We start from the raw sequence: 25,478 nt of genomic DNA, 5'->3' as shown, positions 1-25,478 counted from the left end.
TCTTTATTCTGTACTCAAAACATTTCATTGTGAGTCTTCTGAAGTTATCTGTCTTAGAAAGTCTACCGAAAAGTATGAACAGCATTCATGAACATCAGGGCTTAGTTAACACAGACCCTGAACCACATGTGAGCAGGCAGCATCTCCCATACAGGCAGTTGCCTTATGGAACATGGTCCAATCTGGCCAATTTAAGCACAGTAATAATAACCAAATGAAACTCGAAACTAGGAAGACTCACAGGCTGTATAATTAAACACATCTTGACTAACAGTTGTTTCTAGCTTATGCTATTTCTGGTCTGATCTCGTGTTACTGTGAATGCTATTTTTTTTCTCTTTCAAATGTTTCTAAATATAGAGTGATGTAAGGATATTTGGCAATATTTGATTTTTGTCTATCACCAGAATACACACACACACACATATATATGCACACATATATAAATGTATATATATATACATTATATAAATCTTTCTAACTTTTAAAATTATATTTTCATTTACTGATTTTTGTGTGACGTGTATATGTGTGGGTGTGCATGTGTCACAGCTTGCACATAGAAGTCGGAGGATGACTTGCAGCAGTTTGTTCTCTCCATGTGGGGGTCCTGGGATGGAACTTAGGCAGACAGTTGGTGGCAAGTGCTTTTACCTGCTGACTCATTGGTCTCTACCAGGATGTATTCTTAAGGAATGGGCATAAGGGTGTCAAGTTTAATAGATATGTAATTAAATAACACTTAGAAAGCCAAGGGGCACTTTGTTCCAGTGTGAATGTGCCATTGTTTCTTGAATTGTTAGACTGAAGTGGTACCAAAGCAGAAGCAGCATGGAAGATAAGGCTGGGGCAGAGTTAAACATCCTGTGAGATAACCATAATCCCTTTATTGCTGGGTTCCCTTCCCTGGCCTCAGTTCTCAACACACATTTGTTCACTAATTATCGACAGAGACTGTCTGAATTCTAATCTCACCCCATCAGTTCTTAATTGTGAACAATTTACATAGTCCTTCTCGGCTTCAGTTCCTTCACTGGTGAAAGAGGCACAAAAACAGGGCCTAGTTCTTAGGTTTATTATGAGAGTTAAATGAGAACAAAGCCCCTAGAGCAGCACTTTTGCATGAAACTCCCAGTCGGTATGATGACTCACTGTGAGGGTGATGTTGGAAGAGCTAGTGATACATTGTTTCCTTAGAACAAGGATTTGTTTAAAGATCCACGTAGCCGGTTTTTGCTACATTGTGGGTTTTTCTTTCTCCTACTTTTCTCCACCTCCTTTCCTCTACTCTTTTAACCTCCTAACACTAGACAAGAAAGAGAAACAGACAGGAAAGAAAAACTGGTAAAGGGGCGACATTATCTGTTATTAGACTAATTCCTGCTGATTGGGGGGTATCAGTTTCTTGGAACAAGTTTGAAATCCCCAGAATTCAAAATGTCACACAATTGCAGAACCTATCCACAGCTGTCAAAATCATGCCCCTGCTATAGCACAAGACAAATCATAGTCAGTTGCTATAGACAGTCTAAAGCAGCCTCATACCACCTGGAATGCAAACAAAAACATAAACTTATCATATTTCTACGGTATTTGTAAAGAAACCAAAATTCTCACTACAGATCTGAAACGGCTCTTTAGAGACAAGACTGACAAAGGTAGCAGGGATGAGGACTGGGCTTTGTCCCAGATACTCTAACCTTTTTTTTTTTGCATCCCTCATAATGATGTCATGAATGTTTACCTGATGAGTAAGATGTGAATTCTCATCCATCCACCTCCAGAGCTGTATTTCCCCTCTGCCTGTATTAGTATTTTTTGGAAACTTGCATGGTTTTTGTGTCTTGACCCATCAGATGTCTTTAAAAAGTATTCAGTTAGTTTTCAGTGGATACTGTGTGTGTGTGTGTGTGTGTGTGTGTGTGTGTGTGTGTGTAAGAGACAGAGATAGAAATGGAGGGAGAGATTTGAACTCATGATTCCTCTGCCTCAGCCCCCTGAAAGCACTGCATTACAGGCATGTGCCACTGTGATGCCTAACCCTCAATTTATTTGTTTATTAATTTGTTTGCTATTTTTTTGTTTATTTTTAAACCTCCATTTTCTGACTGCATATGTACCGAATCACATAAAGCATGCTTTTTAAAGTAAAAATTGGCTGAGTTCTGTTTCTCACCCTTTAACTCAGGTATAATGTCTCTGCTGAGGCCTCTTCTTCTGGACGTGGTCCCAACCATTCAACAGACGGCTGCCTTGGCTCTGGGAAGGCTGGCCAACTACAATGACGACTTAGCAGAGGCGGTGGTGAAGGGCGACATTCTTCCACAGCTCGTGTACTCACTGGCAGAGCAGAATGTAAGACTTTTTCAAAAACGTGGTTTTTGTCTTAGATTTTTACAAATGGATAGCTTTGGCACAGTTGTAAACTGGAGGCATTAGAATTCTAAAATTCGAGTACAATCTCAGATCCCTACATGTGCGCGAGAATATCTTTAGTGAATTTTGCTTTGGGGCTTAAAAGCATTTTTCTGTTACTGTTAATTTAAGAGGACCATGGAACAACATTCGGGGAATTAGACACACGCAGTGTTTCCTTACACTTCAAAGCTCTAAGTTTACCTCAGGAAAGAGGACAACACCCTGAGAAGAACATGGCTGCTTTGTGCAGCTGTCACATGCAGGGGACAGAGTAAGAGACATTCTGGAGGGAGGGCCTGTGCTAAACTGAAAGTTTGATAAAGTGTGTCTCTAAGTAAACAACCACTCCAGCTCTGCTTAAAGCACTATGGGGAGGGGGTGTTAGAGAGACAGTCCTTAATGTATTTGCCCCCCAAAACACCAGTACCTGTGTTCAGTTTCTCAAATCCATGTACAAATGGCAGACATAATGGTACATGCTTCTAATGTCAACACTGGGATGCAAGGCAGGAACATAAGAGCCGTCTGGGGCTCACTGGCCGGCTGGTCTAGCATAATTCACGATCTAGGCCAAAGAGAGACAATGTTTCAAGAGAGCAGGAGGCTTTTCTGAGAATGACCCCCAAAGTGGACCTCTGGTATACACATACACACAAACACACACACACTCACACACACACACTCTCTCACACACACACACACAGTTCTTTGGTATTATTCTATGTCTCTAGTGAGCTATTTGGTGTCTGTAAGTAGGGTTTTAGACTCCCCCCTCCCCCCCCTTAGCTTATCATAATGAAGGTATGTGCCTTTTTAAAACTTCCTTTAAGACTAGATTTCTACTTATATAATTAAAAGATAAATAAAAACTGAAGAACAAGCAGAGAACTTGAATAGATACTTCCCTAAAAGAACACCTCCAAATAGTGAAAAACACAAGAGAAACTTGGCAGCCTTGGCAAGAGGTGCAAGGGGCACAGGCTGGCGTCGCAGCATGCTTACCAGGTGGCCATAATAAACATCCTTAAGGAAAACGAGGTGATGATGTGAAGAAGCAGGGACCCTCAGTGACTGCCAGAAAGGATGGAGAAAGGCATGACGGTCATTAGAAGTAGCTCAGCAGGGAGGCAGCAAGCTCTGTGTTCATGATACAAGTGAAGTAGTTCTAGCATCTGAAAGAACTAAATAGGACACTCACAGAAATTACATACAAATGTTCAGAGCAGTATGACTCACAGCATGGGAGCAGAGATCAAACCAAGTCTACCGCCAGATCGACCAGTAAGAGAACACCATCCACCCCACACCGTGTCATTCTGTCATAGAAAGGACCGGAGCACAGATACATGACACATGGATGGCTCTTAAATCAATGTGCATAAGGAACGGTGTCAGACGAGAAAGACTGCATGGTGTAATTTATATGAATACAGAGAATGTGCAAATCCGTGTAGACAGAAGCAGACTCGTGGGGCCAAGGGCTCATGGCAGAAGGAAGAGGGGGAGTGGTTGCTTAGGTTAAAGAGCTCTTGGACAGCAATGATGCCTGCTCGACACTGTGAACATCACAATTAACGTGGGGATTTTATACTCTGCTTATTTTACCAGACAAAAAGCTTTAACTGTGCAGAAATCGGTTTCACTTGCTAGGTTTATTTTTTTAAGGCCTTTTCAAGGAACTGTAGGAATTTTGTTTTTCCGTGGGTGTTCCTGATTCACATGCGTTATCAGGCTTTCTCCCTCTGAACCATTTGGTCTTTCCTCGGAGAGCAGGCTCTGTTCTTTTGCATCCCATGTGGAAAGTCTGGACAGTTTTCTAAGTATGACTGACTGTGTGCTAGTTATGAGCACTAGGCAGAGAAGTAAGAAGGGGCTTGCCTGCGCACAGTGCAAGGATGGGAGGCATCCCCCATGAGGTTCTGCGGCTACGTAGCTGTATTCTGTGCCCTCTTTGTAAGTGAAGAAGCTCTGTGACCTCAGATTTTGTGTTCAGTTCTTTGGGTTATAGGAACAAGAACGTGAAACATGAAACAGAACTGTGCAGGAGAATGTGATCAGAAAGTGTGAATTATAGGCACTGGTAGTTAACAGGGAGCTATTAATAACTTTACACTGTAAATCTGATGATTCTACAGAAGAAAATGACAAATTAGTTTAAGGTGATGACAAGAAATGTGCCATTATTTTTTATGATTATAATAAAGTAATCTTTAGACAGTTATTTTAAAACTCTACTGAGGTGGAAACATCTAGTTTCTTTGGAAAGTCGTTTGTGTCAAATGATGGGTCTGGGGCACACGGTGAAAGGATGTCTTGCTAAAGCAGACACAGTGAAAGGATGCTTTCCTGAAGCAGACAGAGGTAAAGGACCTTGGATGAAGGAGTATAAATATGACCCCACAGACAACAGGAGACAAGCACTGAGCATTGGTTTGGTTTTGCTCCATCTTGCTATTCTTTGATAATGACATATATGTATTGGTTCACCTTACGGAGCATTGTTGTGCTAAACTTGTGGTAACACGGTCATCAAGAGAAACTCGCTCAAGAGCTGCTCGTGAGGTTTCTGTGGCGGCTTGCAGCTTCTGTGGCCTTGCCTCAGGCCACTTGGTGAGCCTGGCGGTTTCTACACGGATGAACTGCAGCTGGTGGTGTGTGCCTGGTGTGTGTGCCTGGTGTGTGCCTGGTGTGTGTGCCTGATGTGTGCCTGGTGTGTGTGCCTGGTGTGTGTGCCTGGTGTGTGCCTGGTGTGTGTGCCTGGTGTGTGTGCCTGGTGTGTGCCTGGTGTGTGTGCCTGGTGTATGCCTGCTGAGAGGACTGGGCTGTAGCTGCCAAGTCCTGTTTAGTGTTGGCTACAGGACTGAACTGCTGACAAAGAAGATCAAACTCACACCCAAAGAACCATTGCTGAACAGGTCCACATCCCCCACATCCTGATAACTTTTCTCTTCCTCTCCCTCGGCTGGGTGGAAAGCTAGAGGAGAGGTTGAACCCTTATTAAAAGTAGGTTGCAAAAAATGTATGCCTTAATTTTGATAATAAGTTAGAGATTGGGTTCTTGATATAATTTAAGAACATAAAGGAAATATATCACATTGAAGCCCCGGCCTGGTGCTAGTGTAGTATATTCCTTACACTGACGTGTCACTTCCTTAGATATAGGATGCTAAAATATACACAGTGTGCTTTCTGTCTCTTTGCATTGTTTTTGTTTGTGCTTTAGTCTAAGTGACTAGAAATCTTTCAGAGCAGGTGCTAGAGTTGGTCCTTCCTAATATGGTGGTTTGAATGACAATGGCTCATATATGTGGACACTTGATCGCAGTTGGTTAAACTGTTTGGGAAGAATTTGATGTGGTCTTGTTGGAGGAGGTGTGTCACTGTGGCGAGCTTCGAGGTTTCAGAAGCCCATGCTAGCCACTTCTGGCTACTTTTCTCTCTGCCTCCTGGCTGTGAACCAGCTCAGCTACTGTTCCTGAGCCACGCCTGCCACATGCTGCCTAGGTTACAGTGTCTCCTTGCAGCAAGAGAAAAGTAAGACAGTAGGTAATATTAAAAAATTCAAAACTGATAATATCAAGTATGATAATAATTGGATTTTATTAATAAGGACTATGAGATCAGCTGAATGTGGTGGTGTATACCTTTAATGTCAGCATTCAGGTTATACAGGCAGGCAGATCTCTGTAAGTTCAAGACCAGCATGGGCTATGTGATACATTCAGGGTCAGCCCAGCACACACAGTGAGACCTTATCTTAAACAAACAAGCAATGAAACCAACAGAAAATTATGAGATCACCTCTATGACAATCATATAACAACTGTGTTGTAGCTAAACATTTCCTGTATATTTGTTTAGCAACATGAAGAGAAAAACATGTTACTCCTGTGTTTCACTTAAATTTTTTCTTTAATCAAATGAAATATACATATACATACATAAACATATTATGTTTATGTATGTATATGTATATTTATGTATATAACACACACACACACACACATAATATATCCTTTTTTTTTTTAACCAGGAGAAGTTTTAGAAATGTTGTGACTGTTTTACCTTAATGTGATTTCTAGGTATATCAGCATAGCTGCTATTCAATGTAGTTCACTGAGGTCAGAAAAGCCTGCCATGCTGAAAGACTGAGGGGAAATAAAGGAGAAGAGGTGATCAGTTGACAAGAGACAGTTAATATGCTAACATTCCAGAGTTCCTCTGAGTCAAACGGTACCTTTTAGTATCAAGCAGGTATAGAGAATCTAGAAGGTCTCATGTTTATATTTGATTTTATGCAATGTCCAAATGCATGGTTTACCTTGTTTGCAGGTTAGTTACTGAACAGAGGCACTGGGGATATCGCAGCATCGGCTCCCGGGCTGTTCCCATTGTTCACCTTCAGAGGCTGCTGTTCTTGATATTAATGTCATTTGGTGCTGCTTTCAGGCTCCTTTAGATTCTTGGTTTGTTCTCTTTTCCCCATAGTGTGTCTACAAGAAAGCAGCTGCATTTGTGCTGCGGGCAGTTGGTAAGCACTCTCCTCAGCTAGCGCAAGCCACCGTTGACTGTGGGGCTCTGGACTCACTGGTGATATGCTTGGAAGATTTTGACCCTGGAGTCAAGGAAGCTGCAGCCTGGGCACTTGCATATATTGCAAGGCATAATGCAGGTACTGGGGTGTGCCTGAGGGTAGACTCAAGTCCAGCTTTATTGGATGAACACAGTTGTGTTTGGTAAATCATCGGTGGGGGTTTAAAGGTGGTGCTGGACATCAGGGGAGAGCAGTCTTGAAGGACAGACACACTGATTTGGATCACATATCTACAAAACACCTCTATACTTGAGTCCTAACGGAAGGGAATTTGAAGGAGACGGGTGGTTCTGCAGAGTGGGCTGGCAGCGATGGTTCACGCCTGTCATCCCAGTACTGGAGAAGCAGGGGCAGCGAGCTTAAAGGGTTCCCACCAGCCTGGGTTCCACAGCCAGACACTGTCCCCAAACCAAACCAAGCCACATAAACCGAGTTCAGCTGACCAACCAGATAAATACACTCTGGGTAACTCGTCAGAAGATCGTTACTGGTTTGTCATGCTCCGAGCCCCTTGTCGTTCACACATGACAAGACACATCAAGAAAATCAAGGAGCCAAATCCTTGATTGGATGGATGATGGATGGATGATGCAGTAAGGCGACATAAAGTTGTAGATGTTGTGTTCCCCCCCGTGTCGGCAGGAGGGAGGAAGAAACTAAAATCCTGGTGTGCACGACAAGACGGGGCTCTCCTGGGGGGATGCTGTGCAGACAGATGGTTGAGAAGCGGTATGTGGGGGCCGGACCCACGACATGTCTCCGAAGGACCTGCTAAAGAGTAAATGACGAATGGTGTATGAAAATGATTACCTTTGCTAGGAATCGGCATCCTGCACACCGAGCAGGGCAGGACAGCCACGTGTTAGGACCTGAATTCCAGAACAGGCACTGTGCTCAGCTGCTGGGTGACCTCAGCCACAGTGTCAGAACTGCCGCACTTCAGCGTCCTCATAAACAGAGGGTAGCTGAGTCAGCCCCGAGATTTGTGATGGTGGCAAAACTACAAGCAGAGAGCTCTTATCGGGCTTGGCATGAACCTGCTGAACACAAGATGTCTGTAGCATTCACTATTGGAAAGGACACTATAGCACGGAAGTCTTTAGCCTGATGTCGTGGCATGTGCCCAGAGGCCCAGCTACTGAGGCCGGCCTGCACTGCACAGTAGGTCTGAATCTTAAAGAAAGTCAAAAATGAAATGACATTTATTATGTTGGGGAAGGAAGTCCAAATTGCATAAAGTAGTGGCAAACAGTTGGCTGAACTGTTAGTGGCTTCCTCCAAACACCTGATTAGGAAACTGTCCCAAGGAAAGAATATTACGGAAGGGAAAAGCAGTATTTGTGGGAATGTTATTATAACATTGTTTATAGTATCAAAATGCCTCACGTATTTGAAAGAACTTGAGTGGCCTAATAAAATCTCATGCCACAAAGTAAAATGTAGTTAGGGTCTCTATGGGCTAACATGGAAAAGTAAGTACAATACTAAAGCAGGGTCAGTGATGGGAATGTGTAAAGTGAATAAGTTAAAAAAAAAAAACTTTTAATTTAATATAAAAAGGTAAAAAAAAATACTAAGACGGAGAAAGTCGTAGTTATAGTTACAACACTATAAAACAAGCCTTCTACAGATGTAGACCATGAAAAGCACATTGCATTACTAAGCGGGTAGAATTAAAAGTGTCCCTTCACTTCTAGATTGTCCAGTGTGTACAGAGAACAGCAGCTTCTGTGTGGGAAGTCACTGTGGTGAGGCTAGCTCTGTGCGGTGCAGTTCTGACGCCGTGTCTCCTTTTGACTGTAGATGCTTCTTTCCCAAGAAGCATGACTTAGGAAAGAGACCTGGGGTGGGTGTGAAAGAAGGTCTGAGAGTCTGTGTCTAAACCTGTGTTCTCCGAAGTCCATGTTAGCTGTTACACTGCACAGCTGGGCTGACCACTTCCTGACAGTGTTGAGCTAAACGCACAGAAGCAGGCAGAGGCTTTCTCGGGTGTCTGGTTCTTAATGGGGACAGGATAGAAATAGAACAGCATGAAACTAAGCTGAGAAAGATTTGTATTAATTTTCATCCCATTGTATCTGGAGTTTGTAAGTTGTTAGCCTGTCATACAATGTGTTGAGAGAACTCAGTGTTTCCAATCAGAAGCCGAAACGCCACAATTGGATTAAGTAGGTTCTGAAGAGTCAGGGGACATGTTCCACACTGTGCTGAGTCTCTCTGAGTAGTTGACAGAGCTCTGTGGAGTGGCCACACAGACACACTGGTGGGAATGTGTCAGGGATGTCCTGCCCATCTTCCCTGATTGCCTAGTCGGGGAGATGTCACCGCAGTTCATAAGTCGGACTTGACTGAGGGTCACACTCTACTTTCTTTCAGTGGCTTGGATCCCATGAGGAATTTCTACTGTAATCCAATAGTTCCCTGTAGTTAGAGGTCTAGGGTCCAGGAGCTCCCCAAGGAGATCACTGCCAATTTCTTAGAAGGAAAGGCAACTGCTGTTCAGTTCCATAAAAGTCACCAGTCACAACCAAATCAGAGACAGTGGAATATTTTACCCTCAAACAGCCAATCTGTCGAGCAATGTTTTCCTAGAAGTGGAACTTATTGAGGTCACTTGGAAATATCCAGTCATTGTTCTCTTCTTGGTCTTCATGCTCAAAGTCACATGATCGGTTAAAAATGTTTTAGACCTCAAGCAAAGAGCCAGACGAGGTCAAGAGGAAGATAATTTTGGAGGTCAGAGGTCGGCTTTTGTTTTTTGTTTTTGTTTTTTTCCCCAGAATGGTCCCTTCTTCCTTCCTTCTTGCTAGTCTTTCTCACTTTGCTAACAGGTCAGTTACAAACAGGTTAGCTAACAAGTCTGTTACGATTTTCAGGGTCTTATCTCAATTTTAGGGACAAAGTAAGCATTGGGCAGAAAGGGCAGTAGGACTAGCCCCTGGGCAATGGGGCAAGCGGGCACAGGGAACTGCCTCAGGGGCCCAGGCCCAGCATCCCTGGTTGCAGCCTCAGGACCACAGGTGGCCTAATTAAAAGTGCAGACTGAGGTAAAGGCAAGAAATAGCATGATATTTTGAGATAAACCTCTCTACAGCTAGGTTCAAAAGTACGTTTTCAGTGTTGAGAGCTTTAGCTATCTTTATGTGGTCCGCTCTGGTTGAGCTTACTCTCACAAAGAGGAGAGGGGAGTACATCAGATCAGATAGTCCACAACTTATGCACGTCTGGGCCCCAGAGTTCAGCTGAGGAAGCTGTGATGGCGTGTCCACAGGGCACCTCTGGTCACCAGCAGCTTCCAGAGGGGCTCGGGGACAATCAATAGCTTCTGAGCTCTTGCTCTGTGCAAAGGAGGATAATGTCCAGGATACCGTCTTTCTGTTCAAGCTCCCCATGATGCCAGGCACCTCTGCCTCTAATTGCCAGGGCTGGTTTCCACATGTGTGCTCACCCTTCCCCTGTAGCTTTGATTTATGTGCAGCTCAGCCAGGAGATGAAGCCAGTCCCCCTCCTCCCCCACCGCAGGCCCGGCTCAGGCCTGGCTGCTGTGGACATCACAAGAAATTTGCTGACAGTAGCATGAAGAAGGTAGAATGGCCTAGGAAGCTGTAATCAGTTTTAAAACTCATGTTTATTTGTGATGAAACTACCTAAAATCTACATAACCAATTTTCAAAATAAATAACTTTTAAAAGTGCAAGTTTTGATGAGCAATATTGGAGACAAGTGTTGGTGACACTGAGCCATAGAATAGGATTAGATGGACGGCTGGGGTGGGTGGGGGGCAGAGCCCAGAGAATCTGCCCTAGAGGCCACTTCTGCTGTCCCAGGTACAGCAGGCAAGGTAGGAACATCCTGGGAGTTAGAGAGCAGCCCCGGGCAGCGGAATGAATCTTTTCTTCTCAACAACACATGAGAACCTGTAGAAGGCTGTCCCCACTGGTGACTGTAGACCTTTCTGGTTTTATCTTCATATGTGATATATTGTTAACTTTAATATTCATTATATATATTTAATTTTGGAGTGCTTGTGGTACACAGAGAGGCAAATGAAACTTACAGGATTGTTATATTTTATATTTATTTGATCTTGACACTAATTTCTAAAATTCCTTTCCAATGACCCTGGTGCTAGGGAAAGGGAAACATGGAAAACGAATGTCTCTTGTATGTTTTCGGGGAGTAGAGGACAAATGTGTTAAGACATTATTCTACTTAGAACCGTGTTGCCCAGGGCAGTTGTTATCTGGTCATCAGTATGCACATATGTAAGTTGTGCACTGTTATTTTCCTGTCCTTTTAAAGTCCTTGTGATTTTGCTGTTGTCGTTGTTACTAAGAATTCAGTAAATAAGATCTAATTTTTTTTTATTACAAAAAGGATTTGGAGTGTGAAACAACAAAGAGTAATTATTTAACTTTGGTGTCTGCAGATATCTCTATCTTAAAAAATATTTTAATCATCAATCTTATTTATAAAATTATCGTTTAAATAAAGAAAAGCATCCTATGTCAGGAGTGACCAGGCTTAAGTCTATACAACTTTGGGCTTTTGCACAGTTAGAGCAGGCATTTGGAATGGAAGCTGAAGAACTTCCCAATTTTACACTCCGCACTCAGGTCCAGTGCACACATGAGCCCTTCCTTATTTCCTTAGCCTTTCTTTCACACTTTCTACATGCTATACAGCACCACATGTACATTTATCTACATACACACTTAGGTCCCATGTATGACAGAGTACAACTTATTTTATTTCTGACCTTGCTTAATATTATAAAAGTCTATTTTCTGCCTTTTTTAAAATTAATTTTTCTTTAGGCTAAGTACTATCCATCATTTATTCCAATCCCTTGCTATAGAGAATAAAGGGGCCATAGACATGGGGGTATGGTATGGTAGCACATGCCCAGGAATTAAATAGCTGGGTCATATGGTAGTTCTCTTTTTAATTTTTTGAGAAATCTCCAAACAGATTTCTTCAGTGACTGTATTAACTTGGGCCACAACAAATAGTAACTAAGAGTTTCTTTCTCTCTGCATTGTCTTTGGTATCAGTTATAAGATTTCCTGACAGTAGCCTTTCTGATATCAGAGTACTTTTAATTTGTATTTCTCTGACAACCAGGGATACTTTTAATAATAGTTATTATTGGTTTTTGTTACCATTTTGTTTCTTTAGAAAACACTAGTTCATATATCCGCCTGTTGATTGGCAGTTCTGTTTGCTTGGCAGTTGATTCCTGTGATTCTTTGTAAATTCTGGATTTCAGCTCCTTATGTAAGCGTAGTTTGTGTCTGTTTACTCTGCTGATTGTTTCCTTTGCTTTACAGAAACTTTTAATTCTCATATCACCACATTTCTCTTAGTAGACAAAATAAAGTCAATTTACATATCCTTTAAAAAGTCTCCAGAATTCAAATGTCACACAATCACAGAAACTCGCTCAAGCTAGGAAAATTACTCCCCTGTTAGAGCACGAAGCAAATCCTTCCTACACATAGGGTTAAAATAAAAGCACATTCCTATTCCTGTGTATTTTAAAGAAGCCAAAATTCTTGCTACACATGTGTGGTTCTCATTATCACATAACACAGGCGTGATATCACATGCATGTAACTCCAACACCGAGGAGGTGAAGACAAGGAAGATCAGAAGTTCTACATCATGTTTAGCCATGTACAGTGTTGAAGGCCAACTCTGTCTCCAAATAAAATGAGCATATAAAGTGCATTGTATGATATACACTGGAGAGTGTAATGTAAATGATGGGGTACAATAGCAAAAGCAAGGCCACTAGAACCCCAGTCTAAGCTCATCTCATTTTCTTCTCAAGGACACTCAGGCGAGCCCTGACCAGACTTCGGGAACTGAAATACAGAAGGGAATGAATGTGCACCACGGGAGAGGAAAGAACCCCTGACCCCTCTCCTCGATAGTACCCCGAATTCTCACAGTCTAGAATTCAGCTTTTGGTTTTGTGTTAATACTTGTGGGAGAAACATCTCTGTGTGTGGTGGGGGGTGGGTGAAGAAAAGGGTCTGGAGTACTTGAACACAATGCTGTGACATCCCACAGTCTGGGCCACCCAGCTTCTTGAACCTCATTTGTTTTCCAGTCCATATAAACACCTTTTAAATATGGAGAGGAAACATGTTGATTTGCAGTTGAATTTCTCAGACTTCATTAGGCATAATGCATTTGAAATCTGAAAGTATTCATTTTAGGCTGGGGCACTTCACAGCCTTCAGGAGAGAAGTTGGCTATGGAATGCCAGGATTATCAGTGTAGGAATGATGCTCTACAGTAAGACATGCATAACACCCAGTCTCACCACAGAGCTTAATGCCAATTTTTTTTTTTTTTTTTTTTTTTTTTTTTTTTTTTTTTTTAGGAAATGGCAAGTATACTATGCTGACATATTTGGGGGCTTTTTATTTCCATATGTACTTTTGGGTGAATGGCCCAGCTTGCTTTCAAAGTGCAGAATAAGTTAATTACATCAAAGCTATTTACTCAAGCAGTGTTTTTAAAGTTGTCAGGGTGAGCGCCTGGGCCCTGGCAGCCCTAACAAGCTAGGTTCGACCACCCATCCTCAGGAGGCCAATTAAGCAAATAAATAATAGCGAAAGCAGAGAAAGGAGATTTATTCAGTGTGGTCACACTTGGAGGGAGAACAAGAGGTCCTGTGACTCCTCTCCAGCCCTAATAGGAGGTTTATGTTTAAATAGGAGATGCAGGTCCACACAGTTCAGCAGTGGACCAGCCAAGCTAGCCGGAATGGTCAGGTTCAGTAGGGTACCCTTCCTCAATAAGTAAAGTGAAAACACTTGACATCCATCTCTGATCTCTACACACATGCGTATGTACACATATGTAAACATGTATCCACACATACAGTATATAAACGTGACCAGAATACAACCATTGTACTACTGTATGTTAAACAAACAACCAAGCTAAGCAAAAGCAGTTGTCTACCGTAGGTCCTGACGGAGGAAATCATTAAAATATGTACCCAGCATGATTTCAGGTGAACATTAAACATGTTTGGTGAGGGTTTGGAGGCTCTGTGGTTACGAGCAGCTATTTCCAGAGGACCTGAGTTTAGCTCCCGACACCAGTGTCAGGGGCTTACACCTGCTGCAACTCTAGCTCCTCCAACCTTCAAGGGCACTTATGTGGGCACACACACACACAGATGACTCTTACACAGACACACAATTAAAAATTCATTTAAAAATATCGTTGTGTTAGCTCTGTCTCCAGAATGAAAGTTAATGGTGAAGCAGGCGGGTTTAGTTGGGTGGTGCTGGGGGCCCTTTGAAGAGCCATTCAGGGAGGCATAGCAGAGACTCAGAAACAGTCCTCTTCTCTAAGAGCCTACGTGACTTTTGCTTGTTATGAAACAGGGTCTTTTTATATAGTCCTGGATGCCCTAGAACTCATTATGTGGACCAGGCAGGCCGTGAACTCACAGAGATCCACCTGCCTCTGCCTTCTTCATGCTGGGATTGAAGGTGTACACCATTGTGTCTGGTATCCAGTGTGACCTTTCTAATCTCAAGTGTCTTACTGTCATTTGCCTTTCAGCTGCCTTCTTCCTTGCCCTGGGTCCACAGAGACTCCCATCAGAACCTCATAAACTTTATATGAGGTTCTCCATCCCCCTGGGTTTCTAAAAGGCAGGGACTCTACCTAGCACTGGGTGGAAGCAAAATGGATACCAATAAAGTCTGAATAAAAAACATTGGCATTTCCCAAGAATGAGATGGGAGTGATGAAAAGACAGTGACATTTGTAAGTGTGAGGACAAAGAAAAATTACACCAACTGTTTTCTTTGCTAATACCTCTTTATTTTTTCAAATTTTTATTGGATATTCTTTGCATTTACATTTCAGATGTCATCCCCTTTCCCAAATCCTATCCCTCCTGCCCCTCTCATTGCCTCCATGAAGGTGCTCCCTCTCCCAACCTTCCTCTCCCCCCTCAGCACCTTGGCATTCCCCTACACTGGAAAAATGAGCCTTCACTGAACCAAAGGCCTCTCCTCCCATTGATGCCAGACAATGCCATCTTCTGCTGCATATGGACCTGGGGCCATGGGTCTCTCATTGTGTGCTCAGTGGTTGGTATTTCAGTCCCTGGGAGCTGTGGTAGGTTTGGTTGGTTGATAATGTTGTTCTTCCCATGGGGTTGCAGAACGTTCCAGGTCCTTCAGTTCTTTCTCTAGCTCCTTCCTTGGGGTCTTCATGTTCAGTCTGATGGTTAGCTGCAAGCAACCTTCTCTGTATCAGTATGGCTCTAGCAGAGCCTCTGAGGAGGCATCCATATCAGGTTCCTGCCAGTAAGCACTACTTGGCATTAGCAATAGTGTTTGGGTTTGGTGGCTGCAAATGGGGTGGACCCCAGGTGAGGCAGTCTCTGGATGATCTTTTCTTCAATCCCTGTTCCTCTATTTGCCCCTTTATTTCCTTCCATGAACGTTTTGTTCACCTTTCTAAGAGAAAATGAGGCATCTACCTTCTGGCCTTCCTTCATTTTGAGCTTCATAAGTTCTGTGAATTGTTTCTTGGGTATTCCGAGCTTTTTGGGCTAGTATCTGCTTCTCAGTGAGTACATACCATGAGTGTTCTTTTGTGACTGAGTTACCTCACTCGGAATGAAAGCTTCAAGTTCTACCCATTTGCCTAGGAATTTTATGAAGTCATTGTTTTTAATGGAGTGGTATAGCAGGGTCCTCAGGTAGTACTATGTCCAGTTTTCTGAGAAATCGCCAGACTGATTTCCAGAGTGGTTGTACCAGTTTACAATTCCACCAACAGTGGAAGAGTGTTCCTCTTTCTCCACATCCTCACCAGCACCTACTGTCAGCAGAATTTTTGTTCTTAGCCATTTTGACTGGTATGAGGTAGAATCTTAGAATTGTTTTGATTTGCATTTCCATGAAGACTAGGGGTGCTGAGCATTTCTTTAGGTGCTTCTCAGCCATTCATTATCCCTCAGTTTAGAATACTTTGTTTATCTCTGTCCCCCATTTTTAATAGGATTATTTGATTCTCTGGAGTCTAACTTCTTAAGTTCTTTGTATATACTGGATAGTAGCCCTCTATCAGATATGGGATTGGTAAAGATCTCTTCCCAGTTTGTTTGTTACTGTTTTGTTCTTTTGACAGTGTCCTTTGCCTACCGAAGCTTTGCAATTTCATGAGGTCCCATTTGTCGATTCTTGATCTTAAAGCATAAGACATTGGTTTTATGTTTAGGAAACTTTCCCCAGTGTCTATGTGTTATAAGCTCTTCCCCACTTTCTTTTCTATTAGCTTCAGTGTACCTGGTTTTATATGGAGGTCTTTGATCCATTGGATTTAAGCTTTGTACACCAGATAAGAAAAGATCAATTTGCATTCTTCTGCATGCTGACTGCCAGTTGAACCAGCACTATTTGTTGAAGAGGCTATACTTTTACTATGGAATGTTTTTAGCTCCTTTGTTGAAGATCAAATTACCATAGGTGTGTGGGTTCATTTCTGGGTCTTTGATTCTTTTCCATTGATCTACCCACCAGTCTCTGTACCAATACAATGCAGTTTCCCCCCCCCCACAATTTCTTTGTAATATAGCTTGAGGTCAGGTATGGTGATTCCCCCAGAAGTTTTTGTATTTTGTTTTTATTGCTGAGAATAGTTTTTCTATCCAAGGTTTTTTATTATTCCAAATAAATTTGCAAATTGTTCTTTCTAACTCTATGAAGAATTGAGTTAGATTTTTAAAAAAGATTTATTTATTTTATGCATGTGACTAGACTATCACTCCTTCAGACACATCAGAAGAAGGCATCAGATCCCATTACAGATGGCTGTGAGCCACCATGTGGTTTCTGGAATTGAACTCAGGACCTCTGGAAGAGCAGTCAGTGCTCTTAACCGCTGCACCATCTCTCCAGCCTGAGTTAGAATATTGATGGAGATTGCATTGAATTTGTAGATTGCCTTAGGCAAGATGGCCATTTTTAATATGTTGATCCTTCCTATCCATGAGCATGGGAGATCTTTCCACCTTCTCAGGTCTTCTTCAATTTTCTTCTTCAGAGACCTGAAGTTCCTGTCATACAGATCCTTCAGTTGCATGATTAGGGTCACCCCAAGGTATTTTATATTATTTGTGACTATTGTGAAGGGTGTCAGTTCTCTAATTTCTTTCTCAGCCTGTTTATCCTTTGAGTAGAGGAAGGCTACTGATTTGTTTGAGTTAATTTTATATCCAGCCACTTTGCTGAAGTAGTTTATCAGCTGTAGAAGTTCTATGGTGACATTTTTGGGATCACTTATGTATACTATCATATCCTCTGCAAATAGTGATATTTTGACTTTTTCCTTTCCAATTGGTATTCCTTTGACTTCTTTTTTCTGTCTAATTACCCCGGGTAGTACCTCCAGTACTATGTTGAATAGGTAGGGAGAGAGTAGGCAGCCTTGTCTAGTCCCTGATTTTAGTGGGATTGCTTCAAGTTTCTCTCCATTTAGTTTGAGGTTGGCTACCGGTTTGCTGTATATTGCTTTTACTATGTTTAGGTATGGGCCTTGGATTCTTGATCTTTCCAAGACTTTTAATATAAAGGGATGTTAAATTTTGTGAAATGCTTCCTCAGCATCTAAAGAGATGATCATGTGGTTTTGTTCTTGAGTTTATTTATATAGTGCATTACATTGATGGATTTCTGTATATTGAACCATCCTTGTATCCCTGGGATGAAGCCTACTTGATCATGGTGAATGATCATTTTGATGTGTTCTTGGATTTGATTTGCAAGAATTTTATTGAGTATTTTTGCATCAATGTTCATGAGGGAAATTGGTCTAAAGTTATCTTTCTTTGTAGAGTCTTTGTATGGTTTAGGAATTAGCATAATTTTGGCTTCGAAGAATGAGTTGGGTAGTATTTTCTCTATTTCTATTTTGTGGAATAGTTTGGAGAGTACTGGTATTAGGTCTTCTGTGAAGGTCTGATAGAATTCTGCACTCAACCCATCAGGTCCTGAGCTTCTTTTGCTTGGGAGGCTTTTGATAACTGCTTCTATTTCTTTAGGGGTTATGGGCTGTTTAGATGGTTTATCCGATCCTGATTTAACTTTGGTACATGGTATCTGTCTAGAAAATTGTTTATTTCCTTTAGATTTTCCAGTTTTGTTGAGTATAGGTTTTTGTAGTAGGATCTGATGATTTTTTGAATTTCCTCAGTTTCTGTTGTTATGTCTCCCATTTCATTTCTGATTCTGTGAATTTGGATACTCTCTCTTTGCCCTCTAGTTAGTCTGGCTAAGAGTTTATTGATCTTGTTGATTTTCTCAAAGAATCACCTCTGATTTTGTTGATTCTTAGTATAGTTCTTTTTTATTCTGTTTGGTTGATTTCAGCTCTTAGTTTATTTCCTGCCATCTACTCCTCTTGGGTGTATCTGCTTCTTTTTCTTCTAGAACCTTCAGGTATGCTGTTAAACTGCTAATGTATGCTCTCTCCAGTTCCTTTTTGGAGGTATTCAGAGCTATGAGTTTTCCTCTTAGCACTGCTTTCATTGTATCCCATAAGTCTGGGTATATTGTACCTTCATTTTCATCAAATTGTAAAAAGTCTTTGACTTCTTTCTTTATTACTTTGTTGGCCAAGCTATTGTTGAATAGAGCATTGTTCAGATTCCATATTTATGTGAGCTTTTTGTTGTTTTTGTTGTTATTAAAGATGCAGCCTTAGTCCACAGTGATCTTATAGGATGCATGGGATTATTTTGATGTTCTTGTATCTGTTGAGGCCTGTTTTGTGACTGACTATATGATCAGTTTTGAAGAAGGTGCCATGAGGTGCTGAGAAGAAGGTGTATTCTTTTGTTTTAGGATGAAATATTCTATAGATGTCTGTTAAATCTATTTGGTTTATAACTTCTCTTAGTTTCACTGTGTTTCTGTTCAGTTTCTTCTTCCATGGTCTGTCCATTGATGAGAGTGGGGGGTTGAATTCTCCCACACACTATTATTGTGTGCCGTGCAATATATGGTTTGAACTTTAGTAGAGTTTCTTTTATGAATGTAGGCGCCCTTATATTTGGAGCATAGATGCTCAGGACTGAGAGTTAATTTTGATAGATTTTCTCTTTGAAGAGTATAAAGTGTCCTTATCTTTTTTGATAACTTTTTGTTGAAAATTTATTTTATTTGATATTAGGATGGCTACTCCAGCTTGTTTCTTGGGATCATTTATTGGAAAGTATTTTCCAACCTTTTACTCTTAGGTAGTGCCTGTTTTTGTTGCTGAGATGAGTTTCCTGTATGCAGCAAAATGCTGGGTTCTGTTTATGTATCAAGTCTGTGTCTTTTTATTGGGGAATTGATGTTAAGAGATTAAATAATAGTGTTTGTTGTTTCCTGCTATTTTGTTGTTAGAGGTAGAATTATGCTTGTGTGCTTTTCTTCTTTGAGGTTTGTTGCAAAAAGATTAATTTCTTCCTTTTCCTAGGGTGAAGTTTCCCTCCATGTGTTGGAGTTTCCTGTCTATTATCCTTTGTAGGGCTGGATTTATGGACAAATGTAAATTCACTTTTGTCCTGAAATAACTTTGTTTCTCAATCTATAGTAATTGACTTACTGGATTTATTAACCTGGACTTGCATTTGTGTTCTCTAAGGGTCTGTTTGATGTCAGTCCAGGATCTTCTTGACAAGTCTGGTGTAATTCTGATCAGTATGCCTTTGTATGTTACATGTCCCTTTTCCCTTACTGCTTTTAGTATTCTTTTTTTCTTTTGAACATTTGTTTTGACTATTATGTGTCAGGAAGAATTTCTTTTCTGGTCCAACCTATTTGGGGCTCTGTAGGTTTCTTGTATGTTCGTAGTCATCTGTATTTTTAAGCTGGGGAAGTTTTCTTCTATAATTTTGTTGAAGATATTTACTGGGACTTTTAGTTGAGAGTTTTCGCTCTTTTCTACATCTAGTATCTTTAGGTTTGGTCTTCTAATTGTGTCCTGGATTTCCTGGATGTTTTGTATTAGAAGATTTTTGATTTTTGCATTTTCTTTGTTGTGTCAGTGTTTTCTATGTTATGCCCCTGAGAGTCTGTCTCTCTTCCATCTCATATTTTGTTGGTGATGCTTGTGTCTACGCCTACGGATGTCTTTCCTAGGTTTTCCAACTTCAGGGTTGTTTCTTTCGTGATTTCTTCATTGTTTCTATTTTTGTCTTCAATTCCTTCACCTGTTTGTTTCTGTTTTCCTGTAGATCTTTAAGTGACTTTTGTGTTTCCTCTCTAAGGTCTTCAGCTTGCTTCCATGTGTTCTCCAGGCTCTCCTCTACTTCTTTAAGTGCATTATTTATGTGCTTCTGGAGGACCTCCATCATCATCATGAGGTATGATTTTAAGTATAAATCTTGTTTTTCTGGTGAGTTGGGATACCCACTCTTTGCTGTGATGAAAGAACTGGGTTCTGATGTTGCCAGGCTGTCTTGGTTTCCGTTTCTTAGATTCTTATGCTTGTCTCTTGCCATCTTGTTATAGGTAATGCTAGGTGATCTTGTTGTTTTCTCTGACTGGAGCTTGTCTGTCCTGTGGGTATGTGGGCCCGTGTTCTCCAGAGGGAGATTGCTCCTGGGTGTTTGGCTCTCTGGGTAGGCTGTGAGCTCTGATGGCAGTGCCCAGTCCTGATGCAACTGCTCTGGCTCTGTCCTTGGGCCTGAAGTGTCTCTTTCAAGGAAGCACTTTTAACTGCACCCTGAGAGTTCTGGGAGGCCTCTCCTGAGATAGTCTGTGGAGAGGGAGTGTGGACTCACCCCTGGGCTCAGGAGTGAGAACACTCCTGCAGCTCTTCTGGGTGCCCAGCAACCTGCAGGCAGGCCACCAGTCCTGATGAAACTCTACACCAAACATTTTTATAATGCACAGAAAATTCCTCTCTGGCTCTGCCAATCCTGACAAATATATTGGCAAATGCTGGTAGCCAGCCATTGAACTGAGAAACAGGGTCCCCAGTGGAGGAGTTAGAGAAAGGACTGACGGAGCTGAAGGGTTTTGCAACCTTATAAGAACAACAATATCAACTAACCAGAGCTTCCAAGGACTAAACCACCATCCAAAGAGTACACATGGACAGACCTATGGCTCCAACTGCATATGTAACATAAGATGGCCTTTTTGAACATCAGTGGGAGGAGAAGTCCTTGGTCCTGCCAAGGCTGGATGCCGCAGTATAGGAAGATGTCAGGGCAGGGAGGTGGGAGGGGTGGGTGGGTTGATGGGGGAGTACCCTCATAGAAGCAGGGGAAGGTAGATGAGATAGGGGTTTCTGGAGGGGAAAATGGGAAAGGGTATAACATTTGAAATGTAAAGGAAAAAATACCCAATTCAAACAAAAGAAAATTCCTCTTTGTACCTTTCTGGTTACTATCTGCAAATTGAGATATCAAACAGTTAGCTCAAAGTTATAGTCAAACTGAGAGAGTGTAGTCTCTGGGTGTGGCATCTCTCAGCTGTGTTGGTGAAGATCAGGTTGCCACGGGAGACACTCCAGTGGTGTCTGCTTCCTACTGTGTACATCCTGTGTGGTCCTCCCAACAGATGCAACGTTCTGTAACTTTGAAGCTCTGTTATGAAGGAGCACAGGGTTTGTATTTGATCCTGTGTTCTGGGTCATTATTTTAGATATACCCTTTTTGGATGACCCACTGGGAAGTCCACATACTGGAAAGAATAGTAAGTTCCTCCCAAGACTCATGAGTGTCCACAGAAGTAATTTTAGATGACTGTAGCAGCCATCCAGTGAGGCTGACCCCTCAGCTGTAGCCTAGTGAAAGGTTTGAGTTCCTTGGCTAAACTACTTCCATATTTCTGACTATGAGTTTCTAAGTTTGGTGTGATGTTACATAGTAGTAGATAATAACAACAACAACAAAAAGTAGCAGCTGGGTCACACCAAGACTATATTAATTTTGCTTGGAAGAGCTGTGTTGAAGCCGTACTGAAGATTTGAAATAAAGCTTAATTTTTTAAATTATAATTTCATCTAATTATGAAACATTGGTTGAATGGGCTGTCAGATTAGTATTAATGTAAGAGTATTTTCTCAATGTATTTTCTATGTTGTTTTCTTTAAAGTTTTATTGGGCTGGGGCTACAGTTCAGTTAGTAGAGGGTTTGCCTAGCATATGCCAAACATGGACCTCCAGCAGTGTTGAGAAGTGGTATGCTAACCAGCACTCTGAGGCTCACTCAGGAGAATCCGAAGTTTAAGGTCATCAGCATCACGAGTCTAAGGCCATCTGCCTGGAATACACTAGACTCTGTCTCTAAATAAATAAGCAAATGAACATACAAACAAACAGACAATAAATAAACAAATGAAAGCTCAGAAGTGGTATCGTGATGTATTTTAATTTTATGGCTAGAGCAAACTCCAGCCAGCCCATGTTTAAACAGAAGCAGTACCGCCTAAGTGCAAGGCACTGGACTGTGACTTCTGGTCCCTTTTCTAGGAAAACAGGTTAAAATACATCTTTACAGGCTTGGAAATAAGTAAAGTTAAAGAAATTAGGGTTTTTTTTTTTAATGTAGGAGTTCTCAGAATCACTTCATTTTGCTCTGATGCTTCTCTTTGTACATGTGAGCAGGAAAACCAGTGAGTGTTCGTTTTTTTAGATCAGCCCTGCCCCTTTGTTGGCTAATGTTTCATCGTTTCTTGCTTTGTCCCTTTTCTTCTGTCATCACTATGGTGACTCCTCCTTTATGAGACCACTGAACATAAACATAAGAATTAAAGGCAGGAAGGACACCATGCCTCTGTGTCTGGGAAGCCTTTTGCAAAGGCAGGTCATTTTCGAAGGCAGAAGACTTAAGCCTGGGGTTGTAAAATGCTGGCTGAGTTTGAAGCCGGCTCCTAGGTGGAGGTGTTTTATTTGGCCAGCATCATGTTGTTCCATACAGAGTGACTTAAAAAAATAAAGCTGCTCACACTTAAAGGGCAAGGCGCTCCACAGTTTAGAAAAGTCTGACAGCAGCATGCCTGTATTCTTGCCCAGCCACACAGGGCTCAGGCTGGGAACTGATATCTTATAGACAGTGACTTCCCTTCTTCATTGCTCCCAAGTTGGCTGCTTTCCTTACTTCTTGAGCTTTTTTGGGGGTGGGGCTGGGCCCTGCAGGCATTGTGTTTACCACCCTTGATCCAAACAGACAACTTCTTAATGCATAGTTAAGCCATGAGATTAAGGGCTGAGTGTGTACCCCAGATGGGTAAGACCCCCGAAGCCCTTTTTCTCCAGCAGTCGACAAGAGAGTCTTCTGGCACATAAAAAAAAAAAAAAAAAAAAAAAAAAAAAAAAAAAAAAAAAAACTAGCTTATTTCTAAGTTAAATACACAAGAGTAGAGATTTGAAGTTAGAGTCCTGTGCTGGCTGGTTGTATGTCAGTGCGACACAAGCTAGAGCTAGGTGAGAGGAGGAAGCCTCAGAGAAAAAGCTAGGTGAGAGGAGGAAGCCTCAGAGAAAATGCCGCCATAGGACCCAGGTGCAGAATGTTTTCTTCAGTAGCGATTAATGAGGGTCCAGGCTACTGACGGTGGTATCATCCTTTGGGTTGGTGGTCCTGAGTTTTGTAAAAAAGCAGGCTGGAAGAGCCATGGTGAACAAGCCTTTAAGCATAACTGCTCCATGGCCTCACCTCCTACCTCCAGGTTCCTGCCTTGAGTTCCTGTCCTGACTTCTTTGATGGTGAATAGTGATGGAACCGTTAGCAAAATAAACCCTTTCCTCCCTAAGACAGTCCATATATGAGGAGAGCATAGGTGTTTTGTTGGTTTGTTTTTGAGACATGGTCTCTCTACGTAGCCCTGGCGGTCTGGGAACTCACTATGTAGACCAGGCTGGCTTCAAAGTCACAGAGGTTCATTTGCCTCTGCCTTCCAAAAGCTAGGATTAAAGAAAGGTATGTGGTAGCAAGCCTGGCCGGACATGTTATTTTTTATTTGTCTGGTTACATTACTGAATATATTTTCCCAATTTTATACAATAACCTGCAAATTTAATCAAATTATATTTTGTATATATGTCATAATTTCATCATCCACTCAGTGGATGGACTTCTAGGCTGCTTCTGTTTCCCAGTTATTATGAATAAAATGGCAATAAACACAGGATTTCATGTAGTCGAGGCTAGCCTCAAACTTGCTACAGAGCTGAGGGTAATCTTGAACTAATCATCATACCTACCCTCCCAAGTTTGAATCACAGGAGTGCAACCCTATGCCAATAAATATATATAATAATATGTTGCATATTATTATATTATATTATATATTTTATATTATATGATATACTTTTATAGTATATAATTATTATATGATGCAATATGTTATTTAATAAGTATATATTAATGCACAATGTTATAGTTTATAATAGAATACATGTTTATAAATTAATTTTGAAGATTAATTTAACATTTAAGATGAGGCTAAGATATTTTCAGGGACTAAAGATAAAATTCTTGGCTACTCTTAAAACTTTGATTCTTTTGAGATCAGGTTTTACTTTGTAGCCCTGGCTGGCCTAGAACGTACTATGTTGATGAGGCTAGTCTGGAATTCACAGAGCTTTGCCTGCCTCTTGCCTCCTGAGTACTGGGATTAAAGGCGTTCCCTAGCACACTCGGCCTTCTTGTTTATTTTTGAAACAGTCTTCAGTGAGCATCTGTGTACATAACTATCACTGCTTTCATAAGCATGTTAACTGAATAGCCAAAAGCTGCCTTCTAAAATAGTTTTAAAATGAGCTCCCCGCGGAGATGGCTCAGTAGTTACTGACGGCTCTTCCAGTGGTCCCGGGTTTGAGTCCTAGCAACCACATAGTGGCTCAGGACCATCTGTAACTCCAGTCCCAAGTGATTTGACACCCCTTCCTGGTCTCCTCTGGCACCAGGTGTGAATGTGGTATGCTGACATACATGTAGGCAAAAACACCCGCACACAAAAAACAAACAAAACGAGCTCCCTGAAATTTCTCTTAGGAAAAGTTTTAGATGTATGTAATTTCTGAATGCTTGGTTCTCACTTTTTTTTGGGGGGGGGGTAGACAAGCAACAGAAAAGGAGGGGTGGGGAGGAGGGAGTATGCAGGAAGCTCTTTCTGGATGAAGCCCCAGTACACATGTCCTTGATGTGCCACAGTCCCAAGGCCGGTTTTGCTCTGTGTAGCAGTCTTTTCCTGAGTTCACTTGGAGCAAGTTCTAGTCTAGAACATGGATTTAATTATGTTCTACTTTCTCCAAGCCCAGCCAGGGATCTAGCCAATAGAACACACTCTCTGAACACCTGGCATATATAGGCAAATAGCAAACACAGGAGAGGCAAGAATTGTATATCTGGATGCTTTTAGGTCTTGGTTACTGAGCATTGAGCACAGTGACTTAAGCAATAAGAATGTGTATAAGAACTTA

The 25,478-nt window shown here is 41.6% G+C and overlaps 1 protein-coding gene across 2 annotated transcripts in view; it reads left to right on the top strand.

Moving 5' to 3' along the window:
• Positions 1-25,478, top strand: part of SPAG6 (sperm associated antigen 6) — a gene marked incomplete at its 3' end in the record, with an annotated part of 64,209 nt that overhangs the window by 11,209 nt on the left and 27,522 nt on the right. For both annotated transcript variants that reach the window (XM_080918423.1, XM_080918422.1), the window contains exons 3-4: positions 2,189-2,355; positions 6,907-7,090. In XM_080918423.1, coding sequence (XP_080774549.1) covers positions 2,189-2,355; positions 6,907-7,090 — 351 coding nt within the window. The remainder of the gene's footprint in view (positions 1-2,188; positions 2,356-6,906; positions 7,091-25,478) is intronic.

The sequence above is a fragment of the Micromys minutus genome (genome assembly GCF_963924665.1).
Source record: "Micromys minutus genome assembly, chromosome: 6".
Lineage (NCBI taxonomy): Eukaryota > Metazoa > Chordata > Mammalia > Rodentia > Muridae > Micromys > Micromys minutus.
The sequence above is the reverse complement of the archived record's forward strand: the minus strand, read 5'-3'. Positions and strand labels throughout refer to the sequence as shown.